This window comes from Doryrhamphus excisus, chromosome 1 (genome assembly GCF_030265055.1).
Source record: "Doryrhamphus excisus isolate RoL2022-K1 chromosome 1, RoL_Dexc_1.0, whole genome shotgun sequence".
Lineage (NCBI taxonomy): Eukaryota > Metazoa > Chordata > Actinopteri > Syngnathiformes > Syngnathidae > Doryrhamphus > Doryrhamphus excisus.
This window is the reverse complement of record NC_080466.1, coordinates 39,962,870-39,979,661: the sequence shown is the minus strand read 5'-3', so window position 1 is coordinate 39,979,661 and position 16,792 is coordinate 39,962,870. Positions and strand designations below refer to the sequence as shown.

The 16,792-nt window shown below is 42.4% G+C and overlaps 1 protein-coding gene across 5 annotated transcripts in view; it reads left to right on the top strand.

Moving 5' to 3' along the window:
• Nucleotides 1-11,583, top strand: part of LOC131123741 (SLIT-ROBO Rho GTPase-activating protein 3-like) — a 35,790-nt gene extending 24,207 nt beyond the window's left edge. Inside the window, exons 6-22 of one of the 5 annotated variants that reach the window (XM_058065493.1) lie at nucleotides 217-345; nucleotides 414-638; nucleotides 713-814; nucleotides 1,691-1,888; nucleotides 2,021-2,105; nucleotides 2,618-2,645; nucleotides 3,670-3,772; nucleotides 4,352-4,412; nucleotides 5,460-5,537; nucleotides 5,788-5,922; nucleotides 6,734-6,839; nucleotides 6,903-7,130; nucleotides 7,356-7,429; nucleotides 7,800-7,980; nucleotides 8,057-8,200; nucleotides 8,268-8,526; nucleotides 8,900-11,583. In XM_058065493.1, the coding sequence (XP_057921476.1) occupies nucleotides 217-345; nucleotides 414-638; nucleotides 713-814; nucleotides 1,691-1,888; nucleotides 2,021-2,105; nucleotides 2,618-2,645; nucleotides 3,670-3,772; nucleotides 4,352-4,412; nucleotides 5,460-5,537; nucleotides 5,788-5,922; nucleotides 6,734-6,839; nucleotides 6,903-7,130; nucleotides 7,356-7,429; nucleotides 7,800-7,980; nucleotides 8,057-8,200; nucleotides 8,268-8,526; nucleotides 8,900-9,379 (2,616 nt within the window). In that variant the 3' untranslated portion in view covers nucleotides 9,380-11,583. Of the gene's footprint in view, nucleotides 1-216; nucleotides 346-413; nucleotides 639-712; nucleotides 815-1,690; nucleotides 1,889-2,020; nucleotides 2,106-2,617; nucleotides 2,646-3,669; nucleotides 3,773-4,089; nucleotides 4,413-5,459; nucleotides 5,539-5,787; nucleotides 5,923-6,733; nucleotides 6,840-6,902; nucleotides 7,131-7,355; nucleotides 7,430-7,799; nucleotides 7,981-8,056; nucleotides 8,201-8,267; nucleotides 8,527-8,899 lie in introns of those variants that run through there. The other 4 variants (XM_058065519.1, XM_058065502.1, XM_058065511.1 and 1 more) reach the window with 4 other exon arrangements.
• Nucleotides 11,584-16,792: the final 5,209 nt, after the last annotated feature.

Below are 16,792 nucleotides of genomic sequence, written 5' to 3'. Positions count from 1 at the left end.
CTGACGCATGTTGATGGCTACTTTGGACAATAACAGCTGTGTGTTGTTTCATTCTCTGTGCACAGTCCATCTGCACTGCCATCCAAGCTGCACACTGACTACTTTAATGTATTTTTCCATAATCCTGCTAACCGCCAGACAAAGCAGCAGCACTAAAATAAACAAGTACCCCTTATCATCACACAATCATGTGACATTCTTTCTTCTTCTCCACAGAGGCAAGCCAAGTATTTTGAAAACAAACTCAAGTGCACAAAAGCCCGCAACGATTATCTTCTCAATCTGGCAGCCACGAACGCCTTGGTGGCTAAGTACTACATCCACGATGTGTCGGACATGATAGATGTAAGTGGAAGCGCTCAGTAAGAGAAAGGTACTAGTGATGACGTGGCTAACAGCGGCTATCCTGTCAGCAGTGTTGCGACTTGGGCTTCCACGCGAGCTTGACACGCACCCTGAGAACCTACTTGTCCGCCGAGTACAGCCTGGAGACGTCTCGCCACGAGGGCTTGGACGTTCTAGAAGGAGCCGTGGACGCCATGGACGTCCGAGGGGACAAGCTGAAGTTCATGGACACGCACAGCCAGATGTTCTGTCCTCCCTCGCGTTTCGACTATCAGCCGCACATGGGGGACGAGGTGAGCGCCATGGAAGGAAGTTCTTTGTGGTGTTTCTTGCACGATGCTTATCAAGTGGATCTCGCTTGTGGCAGGTCTGTCAGGTGAGCGCGCAGCAGCCTGTCCAGACGGAGCTCTTGATGCGCTACCAGCAGCTTCAGACGCGCCTGGCCACGCTCAAGATAGAAAACGAAGAGGTGGGTTTGCTGAAAGACAAAAGTAAAGTAGTTATTATTAGCACTATAATTAGGATATGAGGGAATTATGATATACTGCTTCCCCTGACCTCCATAGCAGCACACCGGCTGCTTGGAGCATGTGTCCCAATACAGTGCACATTGCTGGGCTACACTAAGTGGCTCCTCCCTCTTTATACTCTGCTCTACTGACCCTTGTAGCAGCACACTGGCTGCTCGGAGCACGTGCTCGAATACAGTGCACCTTGCTGGGCCACTGCAGGCAACTCCCTCCTTTTTATACTCTGGGTCTCCTATACAAATTAATGGTAATGGTAAAGGTTTTATTTCATTTGTCATATGCATCACATAATCAGTTCACAGTTCCACATGTCCAAAAGGAGTAGGAAGAAGCAAAGCTTATTAAATCCTACCCCTCCATTTGGTACTTTTACAATCAGTAACTGTTACATTTGTTCACTTCCTGCTTTCCATAAAACAGGGTTTTTTTTTTGTTTATTATCCTCAATTTTTTTAAATAATGTACCTCGTACCGAAGTACAAGGTGATATGACCATAAATTGACATAATGGGTACCATAATAAGTGTCAATATAGAGATATATATAGCACATCATGACTGGTTCAAGACTCTTCATCCTTGTAATTGGCTCATCGTTGTGCATTGTTTGAGGGTCCTACTCAATCCATTTCATGGTAGAGTTGGTCAAATCCAAATTCATCTGAGTCCTTCTTACATCCAGGTGTCCACAAGCTTTTTAGTTAAAGTAACTATTAAAAATGTATCTGCACCATATCGGTCTTGAGAAGCAGAGAGTTTGAAAAGAGCGACATGGTGCATCTCTAATTCCGTGTGATTTTTTTTTTTTTTTTATAGGTGAGGAAGACGATGGACGCCACCATGCAGACCCTTCAAGATATGCTGACAGTGGAGGACTTTGACGTTTCTGAGGCTTTCCAGCACAGTCAGTCCACAGAGTCGGTCAAATCGGCGTCGTCCGACTCCTACATGAGCAAGGCCAACATCGCTAAGAGACGAGCCAATCAGCAGGAAACGGAGGGCTTCTACTTTACTGTAAGTTCTGACGGAGGGTGTATAAACCACATATATATATATGGAGTATATAGTGTATGTGTATACATGTACTGTATACATATGTGAGATATTAGTGCCTTTTTTTACTATGTTGACTGTTTTATTGTGCAGAAATACAAAGAGTTCTTGAACGGCAGCAACCTCATTGTGAAACTTCAAGCCAAGCATGACCTTCTGAAGCAGACGCTGGGAGAAGGTGAGGCTTATCAAATGTAAATGAGACGACTAAAGCGTGAGGGATGACTTTTTGCCTCATATTCTCGACATTCATTATGCATCCACTTGTAGCTAAATCGCATTTAAAGCCGCTACAAAAGGCATGCAAGGCTGAGCGTGTGAGTTGTGTGACATAAGGAAGGATTTAGGATGCTTTCTAATGGAGTGTATGCGAGTCAGGAAGTGAATACAGGAAGTGATGGTATGAAATCATACTCCCATTTCCAGCTCGCATATTTTCACACTGCATAGAGAGAGAGCAGTCGGGCTATCCCGGAGCTCTTGTGCCCGTTGCCATGTCGACGGCTGAATGACCGCTGCTTGGCGGCGTGACAAATGCAGCCATGGTGCTGGAGCCCATTGAGTGCGCCTGAATAGATGCCTGTTTTCTCATAACACTCCTCTCCGTCTCCATCTGGCAGCCCGCACTCACTCGACTGTAGCGTTTTTAGACGCAGCCTATATTCTAATTTCATCTCTTTCCCTTTTTAGGGGAGAGGGCTGAGTATGGAACAACAAGGTAAGATGTCCCGTGACAAGATAGGAATCGAGTCCGTGTTGATGTGTAAAATCCTTCCCTCGGTGCCGCTGGATTTGGCCTCAATGACAGCAAATGAGTGTTGGGAATGGGAATAGGAAGACAGGGTTAGCTTTTAATGAAGGCATTGTGCAAAGATTAACATGGTATTATCATTTAGGGTTACAGGATCAGTCCATTTCCCGCTTTTTATGTCACACTGAGTCACCTATGTGGTCTTTCTTGGCACATAGAATCTAACGCTAACTCTAAAGATCTGTTTTTCCGACATTGATGTTGATGATGAGTTGAGACAGGGGTGTCCAAATTGTGTCCCGGAGTCCATTTGTGGCCCACGGCTGTTTTTTTTATTGGGCAATTTATTTACAAGAATAATGTCAAAATAGTAATAGAAAAATATGAGAATTTGACAAGATTATATTTGGAGTGATGTTGTTTTAGTGGCATAAAGTTGAAAACAGCAAAACAACATACTCTTATTCCACTCTTTCACCTCTACGACTTCTATGTTAAAATAAACATACTATAGCTTGTTAGCATACTGAATCTTCGCGTGTTGCATCCTTTGTTTCACTATGTGTTCCTCACTGGAATAACGTAACCCCCGATTGAAGATGATACACAGGTGCATCTCAATAAACTAAAAAAATAATCATCTAAAAAAAAATCTGTGGCAGTCCAAATGTATCTGTGGCAGTCCAAATGTATGTAAGTATGACTTCTCCAAATGAATGTATAGGAGAAGCTGACATGCATCACAACCTGCTCTAAAATGTGTAAAAAAAAAACAAAAACGTTAGCCAGCCTGTCCGTTGTCAAGATGCTATGAATGTTTTTTGTTTACTTTTTGAACACCTTGTAAATTCCCACTTCTCCTGAATGCAGCATGAGGCGTGAGTGTGGTTAAAGGCAGAAGATGATGTTTATGACCTGGGACAGCAACTGCATGATTATTCATCATTGTCCTACCCACCGTGCACCCACCCCCCACCTCCCTTCTCCCCAGGCCCCCTCTACTCCCCCCTAAACCCCAGAGAATGCGGAAGTCTAGACCTCGCTCCGTTTTTAGGCGTAAGCTGTTTAACGGCAATCTGGAGGCCTTCATCCAGGTATCAGCAGCCCGTGTGCTCTCTGTCTCGCTGACGGTTATTTTCTGGGTTGCTGTTTTGTTTTGTTTTTTTACATTTCCCACACCTTTGGCTACTCTTTTTACACAATAGCTCACGCACTGACTCTCCTCCTGCTCGTGTTGAGGAGTATTTTGAAGATAATTTGCAGTCTTAAGAAGCCGAGGCGTGTATTCTCCCCCCCTCCCCAATCAATGCTTTGCCAACTTCCTCTTGTGTTCTCTTCTTTGTCTGTGAGATCTGTCTTTCTCACTAACGTGTTTGTGGTTGTTGTCGCCTCTCCGCTGCTGTCTGGCCAGGGGAAGACGGAATGTCCGTGCCAGGACTCAGGTACTCTGTCCTCTCGCTGGGTGGCATCACCATCACTCTAGCTCCATTTCTGGGCCTCCGTCCTGTCCTTCATTTGCACACACCGTAAATCATAGCAACACACTCCATTCCATTTCATTTCTATTCATTTAAAACACACACACATGATTTGTGCATGTATTTATTGTTCATGTGCCTGTGATTATTACTCCCATCATGAATAGGAATGTTTCTATGCATGTCACTATGCAGGACTCGGGGCAGCCTATACCAGTGGTGGTGGAGAGCTGCGTCCGATACATCAATCTCTATGGTGGGTCATCATGCAAATGTCCTCCTTCTAACTGACAAGAACAGTTTTCTGAATGCCTTATGTGTGTGGTTTAGTCATTTTTATCTCTGAAACTGCTTCAGTTAGGCCAAAGAACATATAACATTTGCTTAAATATGCACAGTTTTGGACTAACAATCGTTAGTAGTCAACCACAAAACAGTGATGGTTTATTAATTAACATATTTTTGAAAAACCGTGATGGAGTGAAGCTGTAAAATTCCAAGTTACGAAGCTGCGAGGTGCAAATGTACATTTTTGATGATTAAAAAAAAACTCTCTGAAAGCGAGCGCTCGGAGCCATCCCAAACTTTTTTCAAATGTGCAAACCTCATTAAATGAAACTCGGGTATAACTCGGGAGAATACAACATTTTAATGACATTTATAGGTCAGAAAAGTGGAAAGAAAACATCATAGGTCCCTTTTAAATGCTTTCATTTTTTACAAAGATTTTTATCAAATCATTTTGTTCAGCTATCTCAGCCCTCAAAGATGGATGGATGGATGGATGGATGGATGGATGGATGGATGGATGGATGGATGGATGGATGGATGGATGGATGGATGGATGGATGGATGGATGGATGGATGGATGGATGGATGGATGGATGGATGGATGGATGGATGGATGGATGGATGGATGGATGGATAGATGGATAGATAGATAGATAGATAGATAGATAGATAGATAGATAGATAGATAGATAGATAGATAGATAGATAGATAGATAGATAGATAGATAGATAGAGCGAGGCAGGCAGATAGATGGATGGATAGATAGATAGATAGATAGAGCGAGGCAGGCAGATAGATGGATGGATAGATAGATAGATAGATAGATAGATAGATAGATAGATAGATAGATAGATAGATAGATAGATAGATAGATAGATAGATAGATAGATAGATAGATAGATAGATAGATAGATAGATAGATAGATAGATAGATAGATAGATAGATACTTTATTCATCTCCAAGAGAAATTCCCCAAAATATGTCATCTCATATCTCGTATTTGTCCACAGGTCTTCAACAACAAGGTATATTCCGAGTCCCGGGATCCCAAGTGGAAGTCAACGACATTAAGAATGCATTTGAAAGAGGTTAGTCCTCCCGTCCCTCCATTCCACTCCAATCTACTTTGCTGTCTGAGCAAGCCAGTGTGTTACATGAATACACAGACATGGTGTATCATTATAGATGCATAATGACATATTAATGACGTAATGATGTACTACACTAATAATACATGTGCTAACACTGACAATGTTAAACACTAAGACGAATGATGGCGTGTGTGTGTGTGTGTGTGTGTGTGTGTGTGTGTGTGTGTGTGTGTGTGTGTGTGTGTAGGAGAGGATCCACTGGTGGACGATCAGACTGACCATGACATCAACTCTGTGGCGGGCGTTCTGAAGCTCTACTTCAGGGGTTTGGAGAAGCCACTGTTCCCGAAAGAGCGCTTCCTTGACCTCATATCTACGACCAGTGAGTCATGATCCAGGAAAACCTCGTGGAGCACTGGCTCTCTAGTAAAAGGGGTTATGTTTTCTATGTGTGATTGGAACATCCTTTTAGTGGATTAGTAAACGTTTTGTGGTTTACTATAGCTTCTTGTTGTTGTGTGTAATTACTGAAAGACAACTTGCGTGTAATATTGTGTTCACTAGGTGGCAGTAATGTTTCAATGACAATGTCCTTGTAGTCCAACATAACATAGTGAAAATATGTCTCCTCCCATTCCGTGTGGAAGTGGTACATTCTTGGCTTCATACTTAGTCCTTCTTTGCCACTCTGTTTCAAGCCTATTAAGTTTAAGTTCAATGGAGGCTAACTAGTTAGCTCGGTTGATTAAAATGGGGCATATTTTGCTTTTACTAATTTTTACTAATTTTTACTAATTTTTACTAATTTTTACTAATTTTTACTAATTTTTACTAATTTTTACTAATTTTTACTAATTTTTACTAATTTTTACGTTTTACTAATGAGGGTTGTGCATTTGGAAGTGAGCCCTGAAAGAAGTTTGAGATTGCTCTGAAGGCTTCACCTTCCTTATATGGGCATGCCTGGGTAAAAGTTGTTAGCTGTACAAGCTGAGTGTGACCAATCACCGCAGAATGGGTGGAATAAAATAAAACAGACTGTTTTGGAAATACAAAGAAATCCAGCTGGGATAGGTGCAGATTCTGGAAGATCTAGAAAGCTCTCTGTGCGGGTTATGGCCCATATTGTGGCCCTTCACTCACTGATTTTAGCAGTTCCATTCTGACCGCTCTTTGTTGATGTTATATTCCAGAACTGGACTTCGGTTCAGACAGAGCTCACCACCTTCAGCAGATCATTGCCACCCTCCAGCAGCCCGTGGTGGTGGTCCTGAGATACCTGTTTGCCTTCCTAAACCAGTAAGACGCCTCACAGCGAGCGGGCTTCTTGGGTGGGTGTCCTAATCTCGTCCTTCCCTGCAGTCTCTCCCAGTACAGTGACGAAAACATGATGGACTCCTACAATCTGGCTATCTGCTTCGGCCCCACGCTGATGCCCATACCCGAGGACCAGGATCCCGTGGCTTGCCAGGCGCACGTTAACGAGGTCATTAAGACCATTATCGTCCACCATGAGGCCATATTCCCAAGCCAGCGTGAAATGCAGGGACCTGTGTATGAGAAGTGCATGGCTGGAGGCGAGGAATACTGGTGAGTTAAAGCAAACGTATAGTAGAGTACTTCAATTCACATTTGGATATATCGTACTTATTGTACATACTATTCATGTGTACCGTTACTTCATAGCCGGAATCATATAACCACGTGACAATATTGTGATGGAGCTCCTCTATTATCCATATTATTATTATTATTATTGTTGTTGTTGTTGTTATTATTATTATTATATATTTTTATTATTATTATTCCACACAGTGAGAGCCCCCACAGCGACGCCGGCGCTCTTGATGAGGTGGACAACGGTACTGGACCCAACACCAGCGATGATGGTGAGTCACGCTAATCACGTCTTATTTGGACCTGACGACACATTTGCAATCTTACCAGAATATTATTAACTATAAACATTGTACTACTGTAAAAGTACATGATATATACTGTACAAGTTTAAATTGTGCAGTAACATGTGTCATATTACATGACAAAATACATCATTTTACAAGTAAAGGAAAAACAGACATTATAGAAGTCATTTTTTCAGGAAAAAGCTAAATACGTATATGTACTATATTCTATATTCTGTACTATATTCTGTACTATATTCTTGTAAAAGTATCAGAAGCACTAGCAAAGCCAAGCGTGATTGCAGCCTCATCAAGTCATCAGATGACAACTCACTTTTCGTTTTTCTCGGTCCAGAGCTGGAGCAGATCGAGGCCATCGCTAAGTTTGACTACGTTGGTCGAAGCCCCAGGGAGCTTTCCTTCAAGAAGGGAGCCTCACTCTTACTCTACCTGCGGGCTTCTGAGGACTGGTGGGAGGGACGACATAACGGTGTGGACGGTCTAATCCCACACCAGTACATCGTGGTGCAGGACATGTAAGCCACACGTCAATGCACCGCGCTAGATGTCTGTAACTCAAGTATTGAAAACATGTTTTGTTTTCTGATGAAGGGATGATGCGTTCACTGACAGCATCCAGAGGACTGACAGCGAGGCCAGCAGCGGATACCACGATGAGCGATCCTCATCCAGGCACGAGCACCAGGCTCTGTCTGAACATCCTCTGGAGCACCGCTTTGGAGCCGCTTTGGGAAGGTATAACTTTGATTCATTGTTTGATTCCTCTCGGACGTCCGACCGATCTCCTGAAACCTCCTTCTAGGATGAGAGTGCGTTCAGAGGGCGCTCCGCTCCAACGCCACAGGAACGGTGACGGCCACAGCCCCACCAGACATGCCTCTGACCAGCCCCCGAAGGTGGCGCCTCGGCCCTGTAGCCCTCATAAAATAGCCGTCAGCAGGGGCCCGACGGACAGTCCGGAGAAACGGCATCTCTCCACTTTTCAGCGATCGTCTCCCGGCATGGCTCGGCATGCCAGCGTGGGAGACCACAAGACCCTGGAAGCGGAAGCGCTCGCAGAGGTCCGTTGCCGTTGACAACCGTATTATTTACACATGCAATTAGTATGCTAACATTAGCATGCTAACATTAACATAGCACTGAGTACCTATCGATTAATGACATCAATGAAAATGGTTAAAAATGTTACTTGCTAATGCTAGCATACTAGCAATGCATGTTAGAATTAGCATGCAAAACCTAGTATAATAGGACCAAGTGTTTATATAAGTATGTCCTTGTGAAAATGGCTAAAAATGGTAGTATGCTAATGTTAGCATGCTAATATGCAGGCTTCTCCACTTTCTGAGCATTTTACCATGTCCACTTTCACGTCACTTTTTTTTTTTGACACATAATTTTTGTATTAATTTTCCCCTCTGCTGTGTCTGTCAGGACATAGAGAAAACAATGAACACGGCCCTCCATGAGCTGCGTGAGCTGGAGAGACAGAACGTCGCCAAACACGCTCCGGATGTGGTCCTGGACACGCTGGAGCCACTAAAACACCCCTGCGCTGGTGGGGGCGGCGGGGGTCAGGAGGTACCCGGCAGCCCCCTGCACACCATGGTCATCAGAGACCCCGACGCAGCCCAACGGCGGAGCAGCAGCAGCTCTTCCTCTGAAACAATGACTACCTTTAAACCCGCTCTGGCGGTGCGGAGGCCCAACGCGCCCGTCAGGCCGCCGCCCGTCAGACCGGTGCGACCGGCTCCCGTGCTCACGCAGGGACAGGGGCCGCACCGTTCCAGTAGCTCCAGTTCGTCAGGTCTGGGAAGTCCGGGCATGACACCCACTGACAGGGTTTTCCCCAAAGCGCCTTCCCCGTCCCCGTCCACGTCCTCGTCCTCCTCAGACAAACAGGGTAACATGTAGCAGCGAAAAACCTCCGTCTGATGGCCTTCACTCTGGCAGCACCAAGTCTGTAGTTGGCTTGTAAATTCTCCAGTCATACACGACACTTCCTTATTATAGCAGTAGGGGCGGACCACTTGCATATGTTGGTATCGGTGCGATACCAAGTTAGTACAGCGCCAGTCTTACTGATGCTGATACTTTTTACTTGAAATATTTCAAAATTATTGAATGAGTTTGCTTTTTATGATACGAGTAAAACACAACACAAACTATTTCACAATATATAACAAGTAGGGGTGCACGATATCAGGGAATTATGTCATACAGATCCAATCAAAATCCAATCACATTAAAAATAACTCAGATAACCGATCATTTAAATGAGGCTAAATTACCCGTAGTATGCAGGTGAGCAAATCGAGTGCTCCTTTTTCTCTCCTGCCTGTCCTAACCTCCCCTGAGCTCACTTGTAAACAAACATTCACTCATAGAGAGGGAAAAAAACTTATCAGCCACCTGAAAGGCACTGCGACTGCTCGGGACGTGTGCCCGAATACAGTGCACCTTTCTGGGCCACACCCAGTGGCTCCTCCCCTTCTGTACTCTTCTTCTGCTGATAGTAGTGATGTGGTAGTAGTCATGTCTGATTAGGACAAATCAACAGAGTCAAATCCTAATTCATTCCAGTCCTTCTTAGCTCCAGTTGTGCACAAACTACTCTTCCATCTACATTTTTTTAAATGTAGATATAAAAAAGTTATGTGTCTTGAGATCAGTATCAGTTTGAAAAAAGATATCGTGCATCTCTAATAACAACACAACGGGACCAACTATAGCAACAAAATAATTCAATGAGTCCTGTTTAGTGCATACAATTGTTAGTTGTAAAATAGGTAAAGAGCTAAACCTACTATGAAATCGTGTATAAATATATACAGTTTATTTGAATAACAACATAACACATCACGTAGCGATCCGATACTGATAGTACTCTATCACTATATGGATCAATCCGCCCACACTTAATTAGCATAGTTGCTAACTCTTTTAAGAGTCCATTTATTGATACCGAAGTACTGGAAAATACTAGTGGGACATCCTCATTACCGTTAGTAAGGTACAAATATGCTGGTACTGCAGTCTGTGACTCCTTCCAAGTCGAAGTGTGGAACTATTTCATGGAGTGAAAGCACACTAGCAAGTACATACAGTAGTGAGGCTAATAAACAATGGCTGCTTGGCGCAAGGGGGGAGGTGGGGCTTAACAGAAAGGGGCGGGTCCACGAGCGAAATACAAACTGTTAAAGGGATTTGAAATTTGTTTCCCTCTAGTGGCGGTAGGAAATATCGCAGCGGCATCAACTTGGACGGCAGCTAAATTTTTTGAAATGTTACAAATGTAATCACCTTGAATAGAATTACTACATTAATAATGGAGGCTCCCATAAAATAAATAGTACTTTAATGTTTCTTAAATCATTTTACATGCAAACTGCACATTTAATTGATACCATGGCAAGTTTTGCCACATTTTCAACGGTACGGTACGCTATAAAGTACTTCATTTGTTTACTGTTCACACTGTGGGTGTTTAAATAAAACAACCTTTTTGGTACTTACCCCCCCGCCATCCTTGAGCTACTACTGCCCCCCCAGAAAGCCAGGCGAGGAACCCACAGACACGCTCACTTCCTGGTTTACTGGACTGGTTTAAGGACTAAAGCACAAAGAAGGCCAGAAGTTGCTTTAGCATCTGAGCTAATGGTGGCCAACAGCATGCTTGGCCACCATTGGATGCCCTGACCAAGCACAACCTTCTCTCCGGTGCCGAGAGGAGAACAGAAAGGCTTGGTTGCACACATCAGTCCATGTTACTTTGACCTACAAATCAAATGCAGTCGTCGGCATCTTCAAGTATGACGTCATGAAGCACTTAAGGTCACACGTAAGGTCACACGATGGTCGGGATGGGGGTCGTTTTGTTCATTTTCTACTAGAAAGGCGATGATAGCACACCGGTGGCGCTTCATCCGCGTCTACGTGGTCTCCTCACACACCCCCCATCACCAAAAGATGTACTGTATGATATCTCCTCATTGGATGCTGCATCATGACTTGTATGCATAAGAACTAGCTGTATGATAGCAACAGGATATACTATTATCATCTCTTGTCTGTAGATTTTTATTATGTTTATCCTTGCACAAGCAGTCATTAAAGAATATGCCAATGTCTTATGTGTCTTCAACTTTTTTTACTATTATTCATATGTTTATTATCACTGGAATAATGCACTATTTCATTTAGTTTATATACATGGATGTATTTGAATTATTTGTTTAGATAATTCAAATATTTTGTATGTACAGTATAATAATAGTTGCATGATATAACACTATAAATGCACTTATGCACAATTTATTTTCTATTTTTATGGATTTATTTTATTAATTGTATATTTTCATTAGTATTTTGTTCATATGTATAATATATTGAATGTATTACATAAAATGCAATTTTTAAAAAATTATTTCAAGTAATGTATATACTAATAGATAAAGTATTGTATAGCATTAAATACTGCGATTGGTATTTTTTAAGTATACATTTTAATACTCTAAGATACATTTTGTTAATATTTCCTGGAGATAAATGCAATGAAATTATTTCCTATTTAATGAAAATGCAATACAAAAATAAAAACCTGTACAAATACAAATTAGGTCAAAAACGGTTGAAGAAATGCAGTATTTATACAGTATATACTTTTTAATGTGTTCCTTTTTTCATTCCGTAATGCTATATTGCTGCAATTATAATCTTGCCCGCAAGATGGCGACATTAGACATAGACATTAGAGCAGAAAAGTACTCTACGTTTTTGTTCTTGTTTTTTTTTAACAATAAAGATTAATTTATTACTTTACATGGTTTTAATTATTCCCAAAACCCAAATAAAAGTATGGCAGCATACGTTTGTTTAAGTACTTATTGCACACTTTCTGTAAATCCTATTAACGTTATTGATGTTCTTTTCATTTTGAATATATTCCTACGATTTTTAAGCTTTTATTGAAGTTATTTTTCTTTTTTTAATCATTTTTATACACTTTTAAGTCTTTTTTTATTTAACGTATATCATTTTTAGGTAGTTATTATTAGTAGTATTTTTATTATTAGTATTATTATTAAGTCATTATTCTGGATTAAATCTTTATTTTTTTACACTTTTAAGTAATTTTTATTTTTTGTACTTTTATTTAAGTAATTTATTTTTTTGTACTTTTATTTAAGTAATTTACTTTTTTTTATGTAAAATGTGTATTTAAACTAATTTCTTTGTATTTTTTCTGACACATTTAGGAGTAATTTTTATTTATTTTAGTTTATTTACATGTTTTGTAGTTTTCTTGAAGTGAAACCAAGCAAATGGATATTTTTCTTAAAGTTGCCATCTTTTGAAATGTTGATACATACATGATGAAATGTTGTCCAACCTGCATTTTATACGATTCGATTGTCCGCCAGCCACCAGTTTAGCTTCGGAGCAAGAGAGTATCTGAGAGCGCTTCCAGCGTGTTTCCAGGCTCGGGGAGGAAGGCCGCGTGTTTTTCTGTGTTTTGACATCATGCTAGCATTATCTCCGGCTGTGATTTCCCAGCGGAGCCTGTGGCTGTGTTATGTAAATGGCCAGGAGGGCCGCCGCACACACGGAGATTGGATAAGGACCAAAAACTCTTGTAAAAATCTCATGAGTGGCTCCAACGATTGTGCCCAGAGCGTGGATTTCATGGCTATCAAGTATCGCTGGATGAGACGCAGATGTGGGATCTCTTTCCCACATTGGTGACGGGATGTGTTACATGTGAACGCCGTGTGTGTCGTGTGTCCAACGTCCTCGGTAGATGGAAGCCCTGCGTCAAAAGCAGCGTGTTTATCATTGCGTATATCTGCAAGACTCCTCCAAAAAGACCATTTAGACGTCTTGGAAGGCTTTCTTAGCCTCGGTCACCATGGAGGTCCTTGCCAAGACGTCACAAATAATAACAAGCCGAGCATGGAGAATGGAATTAGAGCTAAACAATGCTAATCCGGTGGAAAAGCCCAGCCAGCCTGTAAATATTTCACCTTTCCAAGGTTTCCATCAACGGTCAAGGTGCCCTGTCCGCGGCAACGCTAAGCTAAGATAAGATAAGTAAAGCCACCGCAAGCAAAAACTAACATGCTAACATTGCTAACTTGTTAGCACCACTCTGAAAAATAAATCATGTGACAATTCATTATTATTATGAGAATGAATACATTTACCAGATGAAGTCATACATTTACAGGAGTAAAGTTGTACATTTACCAGGAACAAAGTTATACATTTACAAGAATAAAGTCGTAAATTCAAGATTCTTATAAATTACCAACTTTATTCACAAGAAAAAAAAGTCAAATTCAAAGTCAAGGAGAAAAAGTCCTACATTTATGAGGAAAAAGTCTTAAATTTAAAATAATAACATTGTTTATATTCAAGAAAAAAAATCACATTTACTTGAATTAATTTAAATAAATACATTTATGAGGATAAAGTTTGAAATTACGACTATATTCACAAAAAACACATTCAAATTTACAAGAAAAATAAATCATATATGTATGAGGAAAAAAAGTGTTAAATTTACAAGAATAACATTGTTTATATTCAAGAAAAAAGTCATTTATTTCCTTGAATTAATTTGTACATTTTACGAGGGTAAAGTTGTAAATCTACTACTCTAGTCACAAATTCCAATTTAGAAAAAAAAGTCTGAAATTTACAATAAAGTTGTAAATATTCAAGAAAAAGTCACATATTCACATGAGTAAATGTGTACATTTGCAAGAATAAAGTTGTAAATTTATGATGTTAATTCACGTAAATTTATTCTTGTAAATGTATGACTTTATTCACAAGAAAAAATAGTCAAATTCACAAGGAAAAAAAGTAATATATTTCTGATAATAAAGTCATAAATTTACAACAAAATTGTCATACTAAATTGTAAAGAAATTGTAAATGATTCTCTATTCTCGTAAATTGAAAAATGTATTCAGTAGGAAAAAAACTTTAAGAGATTAAAGTTGAAGTTCAAGCAGCAATATAAAGTAGTACATATCATAATTGGCCATTTTTGAGCATATAAAAATGGATGCCGTTGATTTGGGAGCGTTCCATCGTCCTGCCATGACCACCTTTCACCTTCCGGCCTCGTGTTATTGTTTCCGCCTTAGATTGGTCTCTTCCTATCCTAACTGTGGACAAATGGACCATGTTTGTTTGTTTGAAGGCATGAAGGCGGATATTTGGAAAGGACACCGTGAGAGCCAGCCTGGAGGCATGCAGAGATGGAGGGATGGAGGCGTGGAGGGATGGAAGCATTGAGTGATTGAAGGATGGAGACATGGAGGGATGATGCAGAGATGCAGGGATGAAGGCATGGAGGGATGAAGGGATGGAGGCATGGAGTGATGGAGGGATGGAGTGATGAAGGGATGGAGGCGCGGAAGGATGGAGACATGGAAGGATGGTGCATGGATGAAGGGATGGAGGCATGGAGTGATGGAGGGATGGAGGCATAGATAGATGGAAGGATAGAGTGATGGAGTGATGGAGGGATGGAGGCATGAAGGCATGGAGGGATGGAGTGATGGAGTGACGGAGGGATGGAGATGTGGATAGATGGAAGGATGGAGACATGGAGGATGGAGGCATGAAGTGATGAAAGCATGGAGTGATGGAGAGATGGTGCAGGGATGAAGGGATGAAGGAAGGGAATGATGGAGGCATGGAGGGATGGAGTGATGTAGGGATGGTGCAGGGATGAAGGAATGAAGGAACGGAGTGATGGAGGTATGGAGTGATGGATGGAGGTATGGACCGATGGAGGCATGGAGGGATGAAGGCATGGAGGGATGGAGTAATGTAGGGATGGTGCAGGGATGAAGAGATGGAGGTATGGAGGGATGAAGGCATGGAGGAATGGAGTGATGGAGGCATGGAGGAATGGAGTGATGTAGGGATGGTGCAGAGATGAAGGGATGAAGGAACAGAGTGATGGAGGAGTGGAGTGATGGATGGAGGGATGGAGGTATGGAGGGGTGAAGGAATGGAGTGATGGAGGCATGAAGGGATGAAGGCATGGAGTGATGGAGGCATGGAGGGATGGAGGGATGGTGCAGGGATGAAGGGATGAAGGAACGGAGTGATGGAGGCGTGGAGTGATGGATGGAGGTCTGGAGTGATGGAGGCATGAAGGGATGAGGGGATGGAGTGATGGCGGCATGGAGGGATGGAGTGATGTAGGGATGGTGCAGGGATGAAGGGATGAAGGGATGGAGGTATGGAGGGATAAAGGCATGGAGGAGTGGAGTGATGGAGGCATGGAGGAATGGAGTGATGTAGGGATGGTGCAGGGATGAAGGGATGAAGGAACAGAGTGATGGAGGAGTGGAGTGATGGATGGAGGTATGGAGGCATGGAGTGATGGAGTGATGGAGTGATGGAGTGATGGAGTGATGGAGTGATGGAGGGATGGTGCAGGGATGAAGGGATGAAGGAACGGAGTGATGGAGGCGTGGAGTGATGGATGGAGGTATGGAGGGGTGGAGGAATAAAGGCATGGAGGAATGGAGTGATGTAAGGATGGTGCAGGGATGAAGGGATGAAGGAACAGAGTGATGGAGGAGTGGAGTGATGGATGGAGGTATGGAGGTATGGAGGGGTGAAGGAATGGAGTGATGGAGGCATGAATGGATGAAGGCATGGAGTGATGGAGTGATGGAGGGATGGTGCAGGGATGAAGGGATGAAGGAACGGAGTGATGGAGGCGTGGAGTGATGGATGGAGGTATGGAGGGGTGGAGGAATGGAATGATGGCACTGATGGAAAACGTTGCTAGGATACGTAACACCATCTTGGAGGATACACCATCTTGTTTCTTTGTTGTTACGTGTTGCTGTTGTGTTGGGGGGGGGGGGGGGGAACGGACTCTTACAGGGAATACCATAGAAAAAAAGCCAAAGAAAAAGGTCACAGTTGATGTGATTTGTGCGTAAGAATGAGAATTCCGTAATCGTCCAGGGAACGACGGCGCTGTCGTTCAGGTGAAAGTCCGAGAGGTGGCGGAACAAAGAAAGACGGGAAGTCAAACAAACACTCAACACGTCAGTGAAGTTGGAAAAAATGTCAAAACAGGAAAAAACAAAAGTTGCCCGTCCGGAATGTTGAGTTTCTCCTTTGTGTGAAGTGATTTCCAACATGTTCTTTGCCGTCCCCTCAGCGCCCGCTGCCCGCTGGCGGTCCCGCGTGGAACTTTCCAGCGCTTCCTGACCTCGCTGCCTTTTCCTGACTCCTTCTCGGAAAAGCCGATGTGACTTCCATCCCAGCCGGCCTGGGAATGATGCT